An 18282-nucleotide genomic window follows, 5' to 3' on the forward strand; every position below is an offset into this window, starting at 1 on the left:
CTTCCCCCACCCCCACCATCTGTACCCCTTCCCCCCAGCCACCCCCCATCTGTACCCCTTCCCCCAGCCACCCCCATCTGTACCCCTTCCCCCAGCCACCCCCCATCTGTACCCCTTCCCCAGCCACCCCCCCATCTGTACCCCTTCCCCCAGCCACCCCCCACCCCCCATCTGTACCCCTTCCCCCAGCCACCCCCCATCTGTACCCCTTCCCCCACCACCCATCTGTACCCTTCCCCCAGCCACCCCCCATCTGTACCCTTCCCCCAGCCACCCCCCATCTGTACCCCTTCCTCCAGCCACCCCCCCATCTGTACCCCTTCCCCCAGCCACCCCCCCATCTGTACCCCTTCCCCCAGCCACCCCCGCATCTGTACCCCAGCCACCCCCCATCTGTACCCCTTCTCCCAGCCACCCCCCATCTGTACCCCTTCCCCCAGTCAGCCCCCCTCTGTACCCTTCCCCCAGCCACCCCCATCTGTACCCCTTCCCCCAGCCACCCCCCATCTGTACCCGTTCCCCCAGCCACCACCCTCCACCTGTACCCCAGCCACACCCCCTCCCCCCACCGCTCCTCCATCTCTACACCCTCCCATCACCGCCCTCTTCCACCACCATCACTACTCCTCTCCCCCCACCATCTGTACCCCTTCCCCTTTCACCCCCATCTGTACCCCTTCCCCCAGCCCCCATCTGTACCATTCCCCCAGCCATCCACCATCTGTACCCCTTCCCTCAGCCCCCCCATCTGTACCCCTTCCCTCAGCCCCCCCATCTGTACCCCTTCCCCAGCCACCCCCCCCATCAGTACCCCTTCCCGCAGTCACCACCCCCATCTATACCCCTTCCCCCAGCCACCACCCCCCCAACCTGTACCCCTTCCCCCAGCCACCCCCCATCTGTACCCCTTCCCCCAGCCACCCCCCATCTGTATCACTTCCCCCAGCCACCCCCATCTGTACCCCTTCCCCCAGCCACCCATCCCCAGCCACCCCCCATCTGTACCCCTTCCCCAGCCACCCCCCCATCTGTACCCCTTCCCCAGCCACCCCCCATCTGTACCCCTTCCCCCAGCCACCCATCTGTACCCCTACCCCCAGCCACCCCCCATCTGTACCCCTTCCCCCAGCCACCCCCCCCATCTGTACCCCTTCCTCCAGCCACCCCCCCATCTGTACCCCTTCCCCCAGCCACCCCCCCATATGTACCCCTTCCTCCATCCACCCCCGCATCTGTACCCCAGCCACCCCCGCATCTGTACCCCTTCCCCCAGCCACCCCCCATCTGTACCCCTTCCCCCAGCCACCACCCTTACCCCAGCCACACCCCCTCCCCCCACCGCTCCTCCATCTCTACCCCCTCCCATCACCGCCCTCTTCCACCACCATCTCTACTCCCCTCGCCCCACCATCTGTACCCCTTCCCCCAGCCACCCCCCATCTGTACCCCTTCCCCCAGCCACCCCATCTGTACCCTTCCCCCAGCCACCCACCATCTGTATCCCTTCCCTCAGCCCCCCCATCTGTACCCCTTCCACCAGCCACCCCCCCATCTGTACCCCTTCCCGCAGTCACCACCCCCCATCAGTACCCCTTCCCGCAGTCACCACCCCCATCTGTACCCCTTCCCCCAGCCACCCCCCCATCTGTACCCCTTCCCCAGCCACACCATCAGTACCCCTTCCCGCAGTCGCCACCCCCCATCAGTACCCCTTCCCGCAGTCACCACCCCCCATCTGTACCCCTTCCCCCAGCCACCCCCCATCTGTACCCCTTCCCCCAGCCACCCCCCATCTGTTCCCCTTCCCCCAGCCACCCCCCATCTGTTCCCCTTCCCCCAGCCACCCCCCATCTGTTCCCCTTCCCCCAGCCACCCCCCATCTGTACCCCTTCCCCCAGCCACCTCCCCATCTGTACCCCCTCCCCCAGACACCCCCCCAGCCGCCACCCCATTAGTATCCCTTCCCCCAGCCACCCCCCCCATTAGTACCCCTTCCCCCAGCCACCCCCCCCCCCCCCCCCAATCTGTACCCCTTCCCCCAGCCATCCCTCTTCGCCGGGAGCCAGTTAAACGGAGACCAGGGTGTGAACTGGAGCCGTGTTGGGCCCGTGGGTTTGACGGGAGGGGTGTGGGGGCTGCACGGCCTCCCTCTTGCCCGGACACTGCTCGTCTGCCGGGTAAACACTCACCCTGACGGCTTCTGTTGGCGATTCCCCTACTCCTGTCTCTGAAATTGGCGCACAAACTGTCAGCGCCAGCCCCCAACAACAGCCCCTCTCATTGGCCGCCGCCTCTGTTTGTAACGGCCATGTTCATTGGCCGGACGTAACACCGCCCTCGGTCACCGTCTAGCCTATCGGCAGCCAGGGGCGGGGCCTCCGCATGTCATTCAAATGCAGTGGCAGCAGCTTCACTGATGTGTCAGGCAGTCCCTGGGGGTGTGAGCCGGAGATCTTACACCCACTGCAGCTTCCATGGGTTCTGATCTGGCTGCTGAGTACAACATGGGATCGGCAGATTCTGCCACATGTAATAATAATCGTTATTAGTAACTTCATTGCAGTGTGAAAATTTGTTTTTTAAAACAAATTTAGAGTACCCAATTCGTTTTTTTCCAATTAAGGGGCAATTTAACGTGGTCAACCTACCTACCCTGCACATCTTTAGGTTGTGGGGGCGAAACTCACGCAAACACAGGGAGAATGTGCAAACTCCACGGAATGTGGCGACTAGGGGCTTCGTGACAATAAGCGATTTTCATTTTTTCATTTCATTTCAGTGACCCAGGCCCGGGATTGAACCTGGGACCACGGCGCAGTGAGGCAGCAATGCTAACCACTGCGCCACCGTGCTCCCTTTGCAGTGTTAATATCAGCCTACTTGTGAAAATTCCCTAGTCGCCACATTCCGGCACCTGTTCGGGTACACTGAGAGCGAATTCAGAATGTCCAATTCACCTAACAAGCATGTCTTTCGCGGGCAGGTGGTGTTTCAAGGGTGGGGTCAATGAGTCGTTGCACACTGTCTCCCACGCCTCAACTTTGGCTCTGCACGTTCTCCAACAAACTCTCTCGATGTGTTCGCTGCCTTCGTAATTGAAAGTTCTCCACTTTGGTCAGTCCCAGGACAGGGGGTCCCTTGACATCTGCGGGGACATTTGACTCCTTCAGAGATGCCTTGCGGGCACCCTCTAAAGCATTTCCGCCACCCTTCTGTGTATCTCCTGCCATGGTCAGGTTCTGAGAGGGGAGAATGCTTTGAGAGTCTGTTGTCAGACGTACTAGTGCCCCGTGGAGCACACTTTGAATGGTTAGCACCTCGATGCTGGGCAGGTTGGCTTTGGAGAGGATGCCACACTTGGAGTGGAACAGACTGCGTTTCTTGCTACTGGGTTTGGAGGATCTTGCAAAGACACCAATGGGGTTTTTCCTCAAATGCTTCCCCAAAAGCCGACACAGAAATCATAGGTCCAGCTTTTATTGCGGGTTGAGGTTTTACCACAACCTGGCAGCTGTGGCAGGTTCTGCAAAAACCTTGCAACAACTTTGTGTAGGTGTGGCCAATTGAACGTTTGGCTCATACAGCCTTGGGTTTTTCAGATATCTGCATACCCAGCCATTGGAATGTCGTGTACTCGCCGTAATATTTCCCTACGGTGCCTCGACAGCACCACTATTGGTGGATCACTCCACATTTGCCCACGTCTGTGAAGGGGCTCTCCATTTCCTCATCAGCATCTCCTTTTTAATGTTGGAACACTCAGGGGCTGCCTTTGCCTCAGCTTCAGTTTGGGCAGTCTGGGCTAACTTTTTTAACAGTAGGTCAGCTTATCCTAACAAAGGAAAATGTATTTATTACCTAATTAGGGTCTTCTAGATTCCTGAAAAAGGTTTCATATAACCAGACAATGGAGTCGTCTGTCTGCAGTGCCACTTCTGCCTCCACTGACGGAGCTTCCCTGGGCATAGACCAGGTTGCCACACAGTCAGGAAAAATGCCAGGAACGTTCTCCTGCATCTGCTCTGTCTCCCTCAGCTTCTTTGAGACCACTGGAGATGCTATCACATTTTATCCCTCCAGGCCATTGCCGAACAGCAGGCTGACTCCCTGTGGTGAATGTAACTTAGTAATTCACACTGTATTTACCAATACCATTGTAAGCGCAGTAGCGTTATCCGACCACTAGGGGGAGTAGCTCTGGGAATGCTCAGGAGTTTGTACAGGGCTCCACCTTTGGCTCCGCCCACAACTCCTCCCCCTGGACTACTGTATAAATACCCTTGTCCAGAGTCAGCCTGCAGTTCATCGAGAGTTCAATGGGTAACAGGCTGGCTCTGTTGCAAGTAGATTAAAACCACTGTTCATATCTTAAAGCACGTGACTAGTGAATTGATGGTTCCATCAATTTAATCTACTTAAGAACAGTCAGGATCGATCATGGAATCAGCCCTCAAGCCTGGACGCCTGGAACTCGACCCACAGGATGCAGAGGCAAAATAAATCTTCTCCCACTGGCTGCGGTGCTTTAAAGCATACCTGGCAGAAGCGAGCACAGCCGAAACAACAGAGGAACAGAAGTTAAGTCTACTGCACGCGAGGGTGAGCCACAGAACCTCTACGCAACTAAACTCGGCCGGTTCATATACTGCAGCGCTAGCGATACTCGATAAGATGTATGTAAGGCCCATTAACGAAGTTTACGCATGCCATGTGTTCACGACTCGCCGCCAGCGGCCTACAGAATCACTCACCAAATTTTTCAGAGAGCTCAATAATCTATCAAATGACTAACTATCAAGCGGTTACCGCGGATGAACATAGAGACCTTGCTGTACGCGATGTTTTTGTAGCGGGTCTCAGGTCTAATTATGTGCGCCAACGACTGCTGGAAAAGGGGGCCCAAGACTTAGAAACAACTGCGGAAATTGCTACCACGATGGAGGTCTCCTTCCGCAGCCTCACCTCGTTCCCCGCGGACCCCGCAACCCAATCAACCCGACCAGCGACTTCCCCAGGCCTGTGCCACGTGGACGCCCAGCCACCATGCTGCCCCAGCCAGCCACTATGCTGCTCCAGCCAGCCCCTACGCTGCTCCAGCCTGCCATTTCTGCGGCCAGAATCAGCAGCCGCGGCAGCACTGCCCGGCCCGCAACGTGACCTGCAGCAGCTGCGGGCGGAAAGGCCACTACGTGAGAGTGTGCCTCGCAAAAAGGCCCCCAGCTTCCAACTCCCCAGCGGCACAAAGTAATTGCTCCCCACACCTGCAAGCCCGCGGGGCACGCAACGCTGTGGCCTATGCCCCGACCCCGCCCCCTCCCGCCACGTGCGATCAATGGGGGCCGCCATCTTGGCAAACCTCCACCACGCGGCCGGCCACGTGCGACTCATGGGGGCCGCCACCTTGGATGCCAGCTTCCTCGCCGCCCGCCACGTGCAATCCACGGACCCGACCTGCATCTCTACGCTCGGACAACTCATCGGAAGAGTACGACCTCCCCAGGCGCTCGTCACGCGGCTCGCAACTCGGTGCAGTCAGCCTGGATCAATCACACCCGAAGCACCTGCGAAATTCGATGGCAGAGGTCCAAATCAACGGGTACAACACGCCATGCCTTTTCGACTCCGGGAGCACTGAGAGCTTCATACACCCAGACCTGGTAAGATGCTGTTCGCTCCCCATTTTCCCCGTGCGGCAAACTATCTCGCTCGCTTCAGGCTCCCATTCGGTCCAGATCCAAGGGCGCACCGCCGCGACACTCACAATCTGAGGCGCTAGCTACTCAAAATTTCAACTCTACGTTTTGCCCGACCTCTGCGCGCCACACTTATTAGGCCTAGATTTTCAGTGTAACCTTAAGAGCCTCACCCTCAGCTTCGGCGGGCCCCTGCCCCCACTCACTATCTGCAGCCTCGCTACGCTGCGAATCTCCCCCCCTCCTCTCTTCGCCAATCTCACAAAGGACTGTAAACCCGTAGCCACTCGTAGCAGGCGATATAGCCTGCAGGATAGGGTGTTCATCAGATCGGAGGTCCGAAGGCTTCTCAGTGAGGGGATTATAGAGGCCAGCAATAGTCCCTGGAGAGCTCAGGTGGTGGTTGTTAAGACCGGGGAAAAATTCCGCATGGTTGTCGACTATAGTCGGACCATAAATAGATTTACGCTCCTCGACGCGTATCCCCTCCCCAGGATTGCAGACATGGTAAAACAGTTCGCCTAGTATCGGCTCTTTTCCACGGTGGATCTGAAGTCTGCATACCACCAGCTCCCAATCCGCCCGGAGGACCGCCACTACACGGCATTCGAGGCCGATGGCCGCCTCTTCCATTTCCTCTGGGTCCCCTTCGGCGTCACTAATGGGGTCTCGGTGTTCCAACGAGCAATAGACCGAATGGTGGACCAGTACGGACTGCGGGCCTCGTTTCCGTACTTGGACAATGTCACCATCTGCGGCTATGACCAGCAGAACCACGATACCAACCTCCACCGTTTTTTCCAGACGGCACAGAAATTAAACATCACCTACACCAAAGAGTCTGTTTTTCCACACAAACAGACTGGCCATCCTCGGCTACATCGTGGAAAACGGAGTCCTGGGCCCAGACCCGGACCGTATGCGCCCCCTCTTAGAACTCCCCCTCCCCCATTGCCCCAAGGCCCTCAAACGGTGCTTGGGCTTCTTCGCCTACTACGCCCAGTGGGTCCCTCAATATGCGGACAAAGCCCGCCCACTCTTTAAGGCCACACGATTTCCCCTGTCAGCTGAGGCACGCCAGGCCTTCAACTGCATCAAGGAGGACATCGCCAAAGCGGCCATGCGGGCGGTGGATGAATCCACTCCATTCCAGGTTGAGAGCCACGCCTCAGAGGTAGCTCTAGTAGCCACACTAAATCAGGCAGGGAGACCAGTCGCATTTTTCTCCCGTACCCTCTCCGCTTCAGAACTCCGACACTCCTCAGTCGAGAAAGAAGCACAAGCCATTGTGGAGGCTATTCGTTACTGGAGGCACTACCTTGCAGGTAGGAGGTTCACCCTCATCACCGACCAAAGATCGGTTGCCTTTATGTTTGATAACTCGCAAAGCGGCAAAATTAAAAATGCTAAAATTCTTCGGTGGAGGATCGAACTCTCCACCTATAGCTACGATATTAAGTATCGATCAGGGAAGCTCAACGAGCCTCCGGATGCCCTATCCCGCGGGACATGCGCCAGCACGCAGATTGACCGACTGAAACTCATCCACAACGACCTCTGCCACCCAGGGGTCACCCGGCTCGCCCACTACACTGGAGCCCGAAACCTGCCTTTCTCCAATGAGGAGGTAAAAGCGGTCACCAGGGACTGCCCGATCCGTGCGGAGTGCAAACCGCACTTCTATAGACCAGACAGGGCCCACTTGGTCAAGGCTTCTAGGCCCTTTGAACGCCTCGCGATTGATTTCAAAAGGCCACTCCCCTCAACTAACAAGAACGTTTACTTTCTAAACGTCGTAGATGAGTTCGCCTGTTTCCCATTTGCTATCCCGTGCCCCAACATGACCTCCCACACAGTCATTAGGGCCCTGCATAGCATCTTCACCCTGTTTGGTTTCCCCAGCTACGTACACAGCGACTGGGGTTCGTCCTTCATGAGCGACGAGCTGCGTCAGTACCTGCTTGACAAGGGCATTGCCTCGAGCAGGACTACCAGCTACAACCCCAGAGGGAACGGGCAGGTGGAGAGGGAGAACGCGATGGTCTGGAAGACCGTCCTACTGACCCTCCGGTCTAGAAAGCTCCAAGTCTCCCAGTGGCAGGAAGTCCTCCCAGATGCGCTATTAAGTCCCTCTTATGCACAGCGACCAATCAGACCCTTTACGAGAGGCTCTTCATTTTTTCCAGGGGCACTACCACGGGGGTCTCACTTCCGGTATGGCTGAGGACACCGGGCCCGGTACTCCTGAGGAAACACGTCAGGGCGCACAAAACCAACCCTCTTGTTGAGAAGGTGCGTCTGCTCCACTCCAACCCCCAGTACGCCTTCGTCGAGTTCCCTGACGGCTGTCAGGACACAGTACCCCTCCGGGATCTGGCACCCACCGGATCCAACGCCCCCTCTACCCCCACAGAAGGACCCCTCACCCTACACCCCATGCTGCCGCCCCCTCGCGCTCCCGAGCCCATGAGCTCGCTCCACCAGTTCCGTGCACCCGCGCCGGCCAGCCCCCAGCGCCCCCAGTCCCCGGTTGAACCAGAAGAGTATGAAGCTCGGACACAACCCTCCCTGGAGTCCGCCATCGTACCCCAGCACACAACACCCATCCAGCCACCGCAAGACGCTGCAACCCCGGTGTTCCGCAGATCACAGCGGATAGTTCGACCACTGGACAGACTTACTTTGTAGATCACCACCCCCGCGGACTTGATTTTTTTGCAGTGGGTGAATGTGGTGAATGTAACTTAGTAATTCACACTGTATTTACCAATACCATTGTAAGCGCAGTGGCGTTATCCGACCACTAGGGGGGGGTAGCTCTGGGAATGCTCAGGAGTTTGTACAGGGCTCCACCCTTGGCTCCGCCCATGACTCCTCCCCCTGGTCTACTGCATAAATACCCTTGTCCAGAGCCAGCCTGCAGTTCATCGAGAGTTCAACGGGTAACAGGCTGGCTCTGTAGTAAGCAGATTAAAACCACTGTTCGTATCTTAAAGCACGTGCCTAGTGAATTGATGGTTCTATCACTCCCACAGTCACCAGGCCTGAAACAAGGGTGCACTTCAGACACACCCAGCATAAGAGGATGGGAATATAAAAGTTATCCTTTGATAACTTTAACCAACACATTGGCACTTCCTGCGCTCTCTGGCGGAAAGGTCATGCCTCCACCTCCCCTCCCACCTCCCATATCTTTCATTATCATCGTTAGCTTAATTGCCTCACTCTGAGGAAATTTGGGCACTCTTCGTACGGATACAAAATCCTCGTAACTCTCGAGACTTGTTCAAACTCACCCATACTCTCAGTAGTGGCTCTGTGAGGATTTGCTGCTGCAGTCAGTGCCATAGCCTGGTGCCCTGCTCTCTGATTGACCCATTCTCTGCGTGGGGTTTACATGCCGTAATACAAAGAACTTAGAACAAAGAACAATACAGCACAGGAATAGAACCTTCGGCCTTCCAAGCCTGTGCCGGTCATGATACCAACCTTGGTCAAAACCCTCAGCACTTCCTTGTGCCGTATCCCTCAGGTTTTTTTTCCCATAACCTCCAACAGCCAGGACGGAGGTGCCCTACCAGTGGGCAGTTAAAATCTGCCCTTACGTTTCTTTGCAGCATTGTCCTTTCTGGCCTGAGGAGGGCCCCCCGCATTTTAGCTGTCTCTTCTCTCCCCTGGGTGCTCAGTTTTGCATCATTCTCCCACTCGATGTGGAGAGGTGTAATGTGGGAGCTGATTGGAAAGGCACCTTAATTTTGCAGATGTTTAGTGAATGGCCCATTTCCTTATATTCTTCAGACAAGAGACCAACAATGGCCTGGATGGAGCTCAGTTTCTGAGTGAGGGACTCACACACAAGCACCCTCTGTACTGGAGCTAGTGTAATTTTGGTTTTTGGATTGAAGGTGACTTAGGTTACCTCCTTCTTGTGGGTAATTTGATGATGGTAAGGTACAAAATTGCAGCAACGAAGATGGGTAAAAGGGTTGGTGCAATGCCACAGCCTTATTTGGCCCCAGTCCTGCCGAGATAGGGTCTGTGGTGGTTCCATTGTTGAGAATCACTGTTTACACTGCACAACAAGACAGCAAAAATTTCCAACTGCAGCCAGATTTAAAGAGGATATTCCACACGTTGACAGAATCAAAGGCTTTCATGAAGTTGAAAATGGCAATGCACCATGGTTGTTGCTGTCCTTTCCATTTCTCTTGGTTTTGCCATTCAGTGTCTGCTGCGTCTGATGGGCAAAAAACACAGTGCAGCTCCTGGAAGAAGCCCTTCAGTCTCTGTGAAGGAGGCAATTGAAGAGGATCCTTGCAATGATCTTCCTGTTCCAGCAATCAAACTTATGTTTTCTTCGACCCATGTTCTCTTATTCTGTTTAAGGCATTTAGCTCCTTTATATCTCAATGATAAGTGCTCCAAGTTGTCCTGGCAATTTGACCGTTGAAGTTAACTTGGTTTAATTTGCACTATTTATTCATATTTGATAAAATAATCACCAATTCCTTACTTGCAAGGAATGGACAATATCTTAGACCCCGCGGAACTTGCCCTAGTGGTGCTGCTGGCAGGCCAGGCAGGCAGACAGCGGAGAAGACGGCAGCAGCAGAATCGCTAGAGGCATGAGGCAGCAGCCCATGTGCAGGTTACTGCAACATACCCTGAGAACCCAGCCACCCATCAGGCCAGGGAGGGACCCAGAGGAGGAGGCCTGCGATGTCTCAAGGTGTACAGGCGTCACTGGTCATCTGAATAGATGACTGACAGTGTTTGCTGCAGGAGGCACCACCTCAACAAGGAGATGTGCCATGCCCTTGTGCTCTTGGCACCATGTGGAGGAGGAGGATACCCGCTCCCAATAGCCATCAAGGTCGCCTCAGCCCTGAACTTTAACGCATCAGGATCATTCCAGCGTTCGAGCAGGGACATGTGTGGCATCTCACAAGCTGCAGTCCACAAGTGCATCCATGAAGTCACGGATGCCCCTTTGCCTGGGCAGAAATCTGTCTTAACTTTGACATAGACCAGGCCTGACAAGATGTCCGGGCAGCAGGATTCCACGCCGTCGGTGGAATGCCCAAAATCCGGGGGGTAATAGATGGCACGCATGTTGCCTTGTGAGAATCTGGGTGCTCTATATCAACAGGAAGGGCTTCTACTTCCTGAACCTCCAGCTCATGTGCGACCACCACATGAAGATCATGCACATGTGTGCACGCGTCCCAGGGAATGGGCACAACAGCAACATCCTGGGTGAGGCGGACAATCCCCGCCTCTCCGAGGACCACTCACGATGGCCGGTTAGCTCTTGGGGGATAAGGGGTACCCACTGAGGACCTGGATAATGGCGCTAGTATAGAGGCCAGTGACCAATGTGGGTTCCCAATGCAATGAGGCCCCTACCAAACGGGTTGTCATTGAGCAGTGCATCGGACTCCTCAAAATGCATTTCCGATGCTTCGACTGCTCTGGTGATGCCCTGGAGTTCACCCCCCCAGAGGGTCACCCAGTTGTGGTGGTCTGCTGTGTCCTCCACAACCTGGCACAGCTGTGGGGCGATGTGCTGGAGGTAAAGGAACATGTGGCCATTTATGAGGAGGAGGCCGAGGAGGCAACAGATGAGGAGGGTCTGCAGGACGAAGCTGGGGAGGACCCGCAGAACCAGCTGGAGGATGGAGGACTGGTGGCAGTGGCAAGGGTCCAGCAAACCCGGAGGGTGAGGGTCGTCCTCATCCTCCCCTGCTTCACATAGGACATGTCCTCATCCGTCATTCCCTGTCTCCCCAAACCACTTCCCGTCCCCCCTTCCCCATATCCCTGCCTCCCCTTCCCCCCCTTCACCATCCATTCCCTCTCCCCCAACTCAATTTCCATTCTCCCAGGGTTTGTAACATCACTCCAGGTGATGGGACTGTGTCGGGACTGTCAGCGGGTTACGGTCGAGGACAGGGGTGTGATGAAAACCCTTAGAGAGCTGAGCGCTGGAGCTCCTCATTCAATGCCATAGTCTGACCCCTGCCTGTCTACTGACTGCTCGCTCACACCCACCGCCTGCATGTGGTGTGCCGGGCTGGGTGGGGGGGGAGAGTGTGGTGGGGGGTGAGCCCAGGATCTCCATGACTGGTGACATAGGGCATGGGATTGATGGTCGGCTTGCATTGCGAAACGAAGTCCTAGAGATATATTATTGGTCAGGGTCAACAGATTTCAATGTTGCACATAAGTGTCCCCGACTGCCCCACTTTCCCGAAGGTGCAGCTCCACTCTCCCCACCATTCTCACACCCTCCCACCACACTTTCCCCTACACCCCCCTCCTTACCACCTACCCCACCCCTTACTCCCCTACACCTCCCTATCCCTCAGTGCCCTTTCAGTGAACCTGGTTGTGCTTAGCCTTCAGTGCTCTACTGCTGCGTGTAGGTGTGTCCCCTGGATAAACATCAGAGATAGAAGCAGCCTGCTGCTTACCACATCTCAAGGCCTATGATGCCCCTGGCGGGCATCCTCTGGGGGCTCTGGGACTGGGGGTCCCGGAACACTTTCCGGCAGCACATCCGCACCGTGTCACACCAGGTACTGACTGCGGGAAGAGTTGTTGTCAGGGGAGTGGAACTTAGGGGTGCTGGTAGCCGCTGTCACCATAGGATGGCTCCTGGTTGACACGCAGAGCCTCCTCCTCCCAGTCGGCACCTATAGGCCCCTGGGGTTCACTTTGGAACGGAGGGGCAGCTGGATGGAGCCCCAACTGCCTCTACCTCATCTAGCTCTCCCAGCCCTGGTGGCTCACCAATGTCTGCAGCATGGTGGTGATGCCCTCAGTGACTGGGACATGCTCTGGAGTGCTCCGGTAATGCCCACCTGCACCTGGGTCACGTCCTCCAGTGACTGGGACATGTTGTGCAGCACCTCGGCAATGCCCACCTGTAGCTGGGACATGTTCCGCAGCACATCATCAACGTCCATCTGCTACTGGGTGACGTCCCCCAGCTAGAGCTTTTGGGCAGGCGCCATTCATCACTGGTTCCCACAAACTGGGACCAGCCAGAACGGCACTTGTGGGAGTCTCCCAGTGGATCGGTGCCCCCCAGCAGCGTGCCCTTTGGGCAGGGTGGTGCCCTGGCACAGCTAAGGTGCTTAGGTGGCATCTTTGCTTACGATCAGGCCAGGGGTGCCCTGCATTGGTGTTGGTGCGGGCGGGCGGGGGGAGGGGAGCGGCACGAGAACTCAGGGACTCACCTAAATTGCTTTTGGGCTGGGGGTGGGGCCGGGGATTGCTTCGGGGGCCTCAGATATCGGGACACCATTTAAAAATGGCATCCCAATCTCTCGCTACACTGGGGAGTTCTGGCGAGTGGACCTCCCCAGTGCACAAAACGGGGCTATGTGTGGCCTTGGCCGCGCGTTCCTCACTGAGGCCCCTTATACAACGCAAGTTATATAGCCATGTGTTTCTCGGCATGAGCGCAGGGAGACACGCAGCTAAACTTGCTCCCTGTGAGACTTTTGTCCCATTTTGTTGAATCGAACCCCAGGTTTCCTCTCAGCCAACGTTGTTTCCATGGGTTTGAAGTAAAACCAAAATTTACAGTGAATTCTTTTTTTAACTGATAGGTGTTATCATTGGTGTATCAGCTCGGTGGCTGCACATTCTTGGACCAGCCTTGTCCTTTCCGTCTAGCTGTTCGGTCATGTAACCAATTACTACTGACAAGAGGCAGGACATGGATGTGGATCGATTACTACCAATAGCCAATCTCAGGGGAGGAATGTTAAGAAGGAAAATTCATAAAATATGAATTAACTATGGATCTTGTGGACTGGTAAGTAGCGCAGATCTATTTGAAATCAAATGTTGCATCCTTACATTATTTCCTATATTTGTCTGAAATAGAATGACAGCTGGCAGTATTTGGTATTATTTCAGTCAACCTATGTGCATTTGAATGACACGGTTATGTCAATGCAATCTTTATAACATCAAACATTCAAATAAAACAAACATTTTTGTTTTCGTTTTTTTATTAAAAATTTGGAGTACCCAATTAATTTTTTCCAATTAAGGGACAATTTAGCGTGGCCAATCCACCTAGCTTGCAAATTTTTTGGGTTGTGGGGGCGAAACCCACACAAACACAGGGAGAATGTGCAAACTCCACACGGGCAGTGACCCAGAGCCGGGATCGAACCTGGGTCCTCGGCGCCGTGAGGCCGCCGTGCTAACCCACTGCGCCACCGCGCTGCCCCCCCCCCCCAAATAAAACAAACATGATTACAAAGTACAGTGCACATAAAAATGTCATTAAATGTTTACATTATGAAATAAAATAAGTTGCACGGCAAAACGCGAGGAAGGCAAAGTGAATGTGGAATTCTCCAGTTCCTCAGTCTGGTTCATGCAAATGACAGTTTCTTATTAAATTATTAAACTGCAGTGAAAGATATCACATGGACAATTCTATGAAACTAGAGAATGCTGTGGCTATGTTTTCACATCAGGCTATGAACAATGAGATGAGTGCAGCAAAAAAGTTCTACGGTGGAGAACTGCAAACACCCGCATCCTCTAATGATGTGGACGCCAAAGATGTCTGTCCTGTTCAACAGGGTACAGATCGAAATGACAGGTGGAATGTTAAACCAGCAAAACGTGTCTGTTTTCCGCCAGGGGGAAAGATTGTTTCTGGATCAGCAGAACCCTGGAATCCATGGGAAACTGGTAAGTTCAACACGTTATTGTACAAGTATGTTCAGCTGAAGTTAAGTCTTTTGGATACTGGTAAGGAGTTCTGAGCAAACGTTTTTGAAAAAAGGTAGATTTGCATTTACGTAGCACCTTCCTGCAAGGTGAGTCGTCATTGAGGCATCTGAATTGGAGCGACCTTTGGAAAGAATTCCAGGGTTAGATCTTACATAGAACATACATACAGAGAGAGGGAGGCCATTCGGCCCATCGAGTCTGCACCGACCCACTTACACCCTATCCCCGTAACCCAATAACCCCTCCTAACCTTTTTGGTCACTAATGGCAATTTATCCTGGCCAATCCTCCTAACCTGCACGTCTTTGGACTGTGGGAGGAAAACGGAGGAAACCCACGCAGACACGAGGAGAACGTACAGACCCGCACAGATAGTGACCCAGCGGGGAATCGAACCTGGGACCCTGGCGCTGTGAAGCCACAGTGCTATCCACGTGTGCTACCGTGCTGCCCATGTTCAAAGGTGAAGACTGAAATACCGAATGTGGAGACAGAGTTTCAATGAGATTGGTTGACTCACAAGGCTGGATTCTCCGACCACGCCTGCCCAGCGACCGGAAATTCCTGCCCGAGCTCAATGGACCTTTACATGGTCTACATCCCGCCTGCGGCGGATGGGGCAGAAGAATCCGGCCCACGGTGTTCACTGAAATCTGGATGGGTTGTTGAGAAATCTGTGGACTCTTTCTTGGTCACATTTGCCATTTAATATGGGGCTTTGTCCACAGTTTTCCTGTTAATTCACATGTACTTCACATTAACCCTGAATGGAAAATATAAGATAGAAATCGTAAATTGTCTTATCTTTCTGAATTCATAGAAAGGGAACTTTTACTCATTTGTCTTCATCGAATCCCTACAGTGCAAAGGGAGGTCATTTGGCCCATCGAGTCTGCACCAGCCCTTGGAAAGAGCACCCTACTTAAGCTCACACCTCCACCCTATCCCCATAACCCAGTAACCCCAACTAACCTTTTCGACACGAAGGGGAAATTTATCATGGCCTATCTACCTAACTTGCACATTTTTGGACTGGGGGAGGAAAACCACGCAGACACGGGGTGAACATGCAAACTCCACATAGACAGAGGCTGGAACCCGGGACCCTTGAGCTGTGAAAAAGCAGTGCTAACCACTGTGGCTCTGTGCTGCCTTTGTGTAGTAACATTTATTTTTGTTCGTTCAAAACCCCAGGGAATCTTGTGGCTTTATTCTCTTAGCAAGTATCTTAAATCTCAAACATGATCTACTTTAAACAGGAAGTTACTGGTCCCTAACCAAATCATCCCAAGAAACTCGGGGTCTGGTCCAGGATCATAACAGCAGATACCGTGAAAGAATAAAAAAATGTCAGTGGTTAGGGATTCAAGTCCCACTTGAGCATAGAATGTAGGTGGACAGTACAGATCTAAGGGAATGCTGCATTACTCAAAGTTTTAGATTACGGGTGAAATGCAGAACCAAGACCCCGTCTACCCCTTCAGTTGGATATCAGAAATTCGAGTGGAACTTTTCAAAAGAAGAACAGAAAAGTTCTCCTGATGTCCTGAGCACCATTTATCCCTCAATCAATATAATCAAAGCAGGTTATCTGGCTATTTACCTCCTTACTGTCTGTGGGACCTGGCTGTGAGAAATTTGAGGGCTGTGCTGCCCTCCAGTATATCAGAGTCTACAGGTCAAATGTATGTAATTCTCTGTGAAGCACTTTCCAGTGAGCTGATATCATGAAAGGCATTATGCAACTGCAAATTCTTTCTCAAACATTTGTTAAAATATCCAATGACTTTATTAAATTCGCCAAAGATTGTCCTCTTCATTGAGGCTGATATTAACCACCATCATTATGTCGCTGGATATTAACCACCAACATTATGAAGTTGTTGAAAACTGATCGAGACCACATCTACAGCGTGTTGAGTCTAAAGTGACGAAGCTGTCGAAAAAAAGAATGAATTAATAATTCATCGCAAGGGCTGCAGGAGTTTTATATTACTGTATGGACTAGTTCGGCTGTTTCAGACCTGCGAGACAGTATGGTCATCATGAATAATTATTAGCTTTTGACATCTTTGCAAGGTCACAGTACATGCAGGAGCTTAGCAAGATTAAAGATTAGTGAATTAGGGATAGCGATGTCCATGATATCGTTGCATTCATGTTAAATAATTCCCCTCACCAATGAATGGCATCTAACTTTATCATTTGCAGTTTTTCTTTATAAATCTAAGATCATCAGTTATTTGAAAAGCAACTAACAGCCTTTGGTAGTAAATGCTTTTTCCATGCCTCTTGCATATCTGCCCACAGTCAGTTTGAAGCAGTTTTTTTTTGGTGCCAACCTCAATTAATATGACATTATTAAATTAAGTATATGCTTTGGGGACCAGGGCTGTTTGCAGTTGTATCAGGGGGACCATATCCAATCCTGACTTAATATGTTATGATTACAATCAGCATCCAGACCTTCCAATTACGCTGTAGTTGGTTTGCCTGTCGCAGCCAGCATCAGATTTAAAGAAAGGAATACAAGGAATACTTGCATATAGAGCCATCATCACCTTGTGATGGCCCAAAGCACATTCTAGCTAACAAATTACTTTTGAAATATAGTCAGTGATGTAATGTAGAAAATTCAGCAGCTAATAATGGGCGGCACGGTAACACAGTGGTTAGCACTGCTGTTTCACAGCGCCAGGGTCCCAGGTTTGATTCCCGGCTTGGGTCACTGTCTGTGCGGCGTCTGCACGTTTTCCCCGTGTCTGCGTGGGTTTCCTCAAGGTGCTCCAGTTTCCTCCCACAAATCCCAAAAGACGTGCTTGTTAGGTGAATTGGACATTCTGAATTCTCCCCGAACAGGCGCTGGAGTGTAGCGACTAGGGGATTTTCACAGTAACTTCATTGCAGTGTGACAATAGTAAAGATGATATCATTCTATTATGTATCTGTGCACACTTAGCTTCCACAAATCACAATGTGGCAATGGCTGTGATACTGATTCAGGGATAAATATTGTCCAGGACACCAGGAGTAATATCCTGCTCTTCTTCAAAATGGTTCCCTGGGTTCATTTATATCCACCTGAGAGAACAGATGGGGCCACAATTTAAAGTCGTATTTGAACGATGGTATCTCTGACAGTGCAACATTGCCTCAGTACTGCACTAGAGTGTCAGCCTAGATTTTATGTGCTATATTCTTTGGATTGGGCGTTGAACATATGAACATGTGTTACAAGCAGGAGTAGGCCACTCGGCTTTTTGAACTGGCTCGGCCATTCAATAAGATAATGGCTGGTCTGACAGTAAGTTCCCACCTACCCCGATAACTTTTCATCCCCTTGTTAATCCAGAATCTATCTGGGTATGTCTTGAAAACACACAAAGACTCTGTTTCCACTGCCTTTTGAGGGAGGGAATTCCAAAGGCTCATTCCTCTGTGAGAGAAAGAAGTTCTTCTCACCTCTGTCATAAATGGACAACCCCTTATTTTTAAACAGTGACCCCTAGTTTTAGGTTCTCCCACACGAAGAAACATCCTCTCCACATCCAAATTTGTTTCAATAAAGTCACCTCTTACTCGTCTAAGCTCCAGTGGGTATAAGCCTAGTCTTCCTGATCTTCCATCATCAGACAACCTGCCCAATCCTGGAGTTAGTTTAGTAGGCCTTCTCTGAACTTCTTCCAATGCATTTATATCCTTCCCTAGTAAGGAGACCAATAGTACACAGCATTCCAGATATGGGCCGAACTTCTCCAGCCTTTGCCATTCACTTTTCCTCCCCACGGGTTTTCCGACAGCATGGGGAGGCTTCAATGGGAAAACC

The 18282-nt window shown here is 52.6% G+C and overlaps 2 protein-coding genes across 3 annotated transcripts in view; one reads left to right on the plus strand and one right to left on the minus strand.

Annotated features, from left to right (window-relative positions):
• vrk1 (VRK serine/threonine kinase 1) overlaps positions 1-2301 on the minus strand; it is a 93288-nt gene extending 90987 nt beyond the window's left edge. Inside the window, exon 1 of one of the 2 annotated variants that reach the window (XM_038774693.1) lies at positions 2190-2301. The gene's annotated coding sequence lies outside the window, so the exon portion shown is untranslated. The remainder of the gene's footprint in view (positions 1-2189) is intronic. The other variant, XM_038774686.1, reaches the window with a different exon arrangement.
• An 11200-nt stretch (positions 2302-13501) lies between these two features.
• The window catches only part of si:dkey-288a3.2 (protein phosphatase 1 regulatory subunit 37), a 300610-nt gene continuing 295829 nt past the window's right edge, over positions 13502-18282 (plus strand). The window contains exons 1-2 of the mRNA XM_038821518.1: positions 13502-13518; positions 14131-14414. Of these exons, the coding sequence (XP_038677446.1) occupies positions 13502-13518; positions 14131-14414 (301 nt within the window). The remainder of the gene's footprint in view (positions 13519-14130; positions 14415-18282) is intronic.

The sequence above is a fragment of the Scyliorhinus canicula genome, chromosome 2 (assembly GCF_902713615.1).
Source record: "Scyliorhinus canicula chromosome 2, sScyCan1.1, whole genome shotgun sequence".
In the NCBI taxonomy this organism is placed as follows: Eukaryota; Metazoa; Chordata; class Chondrichthyes; order Carcharhiniformes; family Scyliorhinidae; genus Scyliorhinus; species Scyliorhinus canicula.